The sequence below is a fragment of the Sinocyclocheilus anshuiensis genome, unplaced genomic scaffold (genome assembly GCF_001515605.1).
Source record: "Sinocyclocheilus anshuiensis isolate Anshui unplaced genomic scaffold, SAMN03320099.WGS_v1.1 scaffold437, whole genome shotgun sequence".
Lineage (NCBI taxonomy): Eukaryota > Metazoa > Chordata > Actinopteri > Cypriniformes > Cyprinidae > Sinocyclocheilus > Sinocyclocheilus anshuiensis.
The window spans coordinates 2,736,909-2,739,187 of record NW_015539902.1 but is presented as its reverse complement, the minus strand read 5'-3'; the positions used below and the strand labels follow the sequence as shown (position 1 = coordinate 2,739,187).

The 2,279-nt window shown below is 34.1% G+C and overlaps 1 protein-coding gene across 1 annotated transcript; it reads left to right on the top strand.

The window, feature by feature from the left end:
- The first annotated feature begins 469 nt into the window (after positions 1 to 469).
- On the top strand, positions 470 to 1,498 carry LOC107686204 (olfactory receptor 1-like). The gene has a single exon (XM_016483111.1). It carries the CDS (start codon positions 488 to 490, stop codon positions 1,496 to 1,498), a length of 1,011 nt encoding a protein of 336 aa, XP_016338597.1. The 5' UTR covers positions 470 to 487.
- Positions 1,499 to 2,279: the final 781 nt, after the last annotated feature.

Here is a 2,279-nt window from a genome sequence, read left to right as displayed (position 1 = left end):
GTGTGTGTGTGTGTGTGTGTGTGTGTGTGTGTATATATATATATATATATATATATATAATCTGAAGTTGTATATGTATACATTAAAAAAAATGTTTTCTAGATAATGGCTTACACGCTTACATTGATTTACTCCTGCCCCTTCTTGTGCAAGTCTATAGGGAGATGCGTTGCTCTATCAACTAAAGTCCCAAGCCCAAGCTATGAATATAAATATCAATCTGTCTGATGGCTTGTATAGTAATGCCATTCTGGCAGCTTTGGAGAAGGTAGAGTATGTGTTTCCTTTGTTTCTCTCTAATGGTTTTACTGCAGTGACAGTTTTATTATTTGGTAAAAATGATTATATCAAAGAAATCCCAAGCATCTTGTCTAAAAAGCACTATGACTGGAAATGAAATGATTACTTTAATATCCTCTGTTATTTAGTGTATTTCTATAACAGTTCTTCATCAAAGGAGACACGAAAAAGCCAGACAACAGGAATCATGAGCTCCATGCAGTCAAACTCCTCTGCAAATGTGACCTTTGTTCGTCCTGCTACATTTTTCATCAATGGCTTTTCTAATGTTCCACATGTGAAATACTACTATATGTTCTTGTCTTTAGTGTATGTTGTGACTGTTTTGGGGAATTCATTTATCATGTGTATCATTTATTTGGCCCGCAGACTTCACACTGCCAAATACATTGCTGTTTTTCATCTGGCCCTTTCTGATCTGTGCGGAAGCTCAGCTTTGATTCCAAAAGTCATGGACACATTTTTATTTTGGCACCAGGTTGTTTCATATGAAGCATGCTTGGCAAATATGTTTTTTGTATATCATTTCATGAATCTGCAGTCTTTGACACTACTTGCTTTGGCTTATGACAGACTGGTTGCTATTTGTTTTCCTCTACGGTATCATGACATTGTAACCAAACCAGCCATGTTTCTGATCATAGGGGTGATGTGGATTTTTTCTGTGACATATTTTTCTGTACTTGTAGGTTTGGTGAATAGACTTTCGTTTTGTGGATCTAATGTGATTGATAGTCATTTTTGTGATCAAGGCCTTATCTATAAACTAGCTTGTAATGATAATTCTATAAATATTATGATGGGAAAAATTAGCTTTGGTCTACTCATGTGCACACCACTCATACTGATCATCATCTCATATTTCTGCATTGCTCTGGCTCTGCTTAAGATTGCTCATGGAGCTGACCGGATCAAGGCAATGAAAACCTGCACCTCTCATCTCATGTTGGTGGCTATCGGATATCTCCCACTTATAAGCAATAATATTGCAGCCTTAACAACATCTATTGATCCAAACACCCGGATAATTAACAATTCTTTGAGACAGGTAATACCATCTATGTTAAATCCCATAATATACACTCTAAAGACAGAGGAGGTCATGCAATCCATAAAAGAACTGTACAAACGCAGTAAGGTGAACACAACTCAAGAAAGAAGAATGAAATGCAGTTGGAAAAATAAAAATAAAACATAATTACAATAACAATGATAATCTTACTGCTTATCAGCTGTGATCATTCAACAAGTATCTAATATAACAAACTTCACTGATATTGCATGTTTGATTTTGTAACCGATACTGTGTTGTAAACAGGCCAAATGTGTTTAAACCTCTGGGCTGAAACCTATTAACCTGAACCTGACACCTAAGCTGCTTTGTGTTTCCTTCCTTTGTTCAACACAATATACAAATAATTTTAGTCAAGATTCTATAAGATTCTATTAAAAAAACATTTCAGCATATAATTAATAAACCTTAGAATGTAATGAATGTTAGGTAAATGGTCAAAAGAATATATCAAAGGTTTTAGAAATGCTTCTCATGTTTGTTACCATCATGAACTGAAAACTTCACACTCCATATAGATGTCTTTAATCATTAGTTGGCATTTGTTTGAGTTCTGCTGACTGACTTTCAGGGGATCAAATTTTTCTTGAGAGTGATCTCAGACCATGTAATGGCTTGTGCTTCAGTGAACTAAATCAGTTTATTTGACCTTGTTAATTTAAACAACATAAATATAGCCAATAATTATGACAAGTGATTACATTGAGTAAGCCCAGCACAATATACACAGTGCTCAGTATAATGACACACAACAGCTTTCTGCATCTATATACCCAGGTGAAAAAGACGTAGTATTAAATGTATTAAAAATATACTTGAAATTCAAGTAGTATGTTTATAATACATTTGAATTCCCAACATGCTTATTTGAAGTGCAATAAAAATATATTGAATTGCATTTTAATAT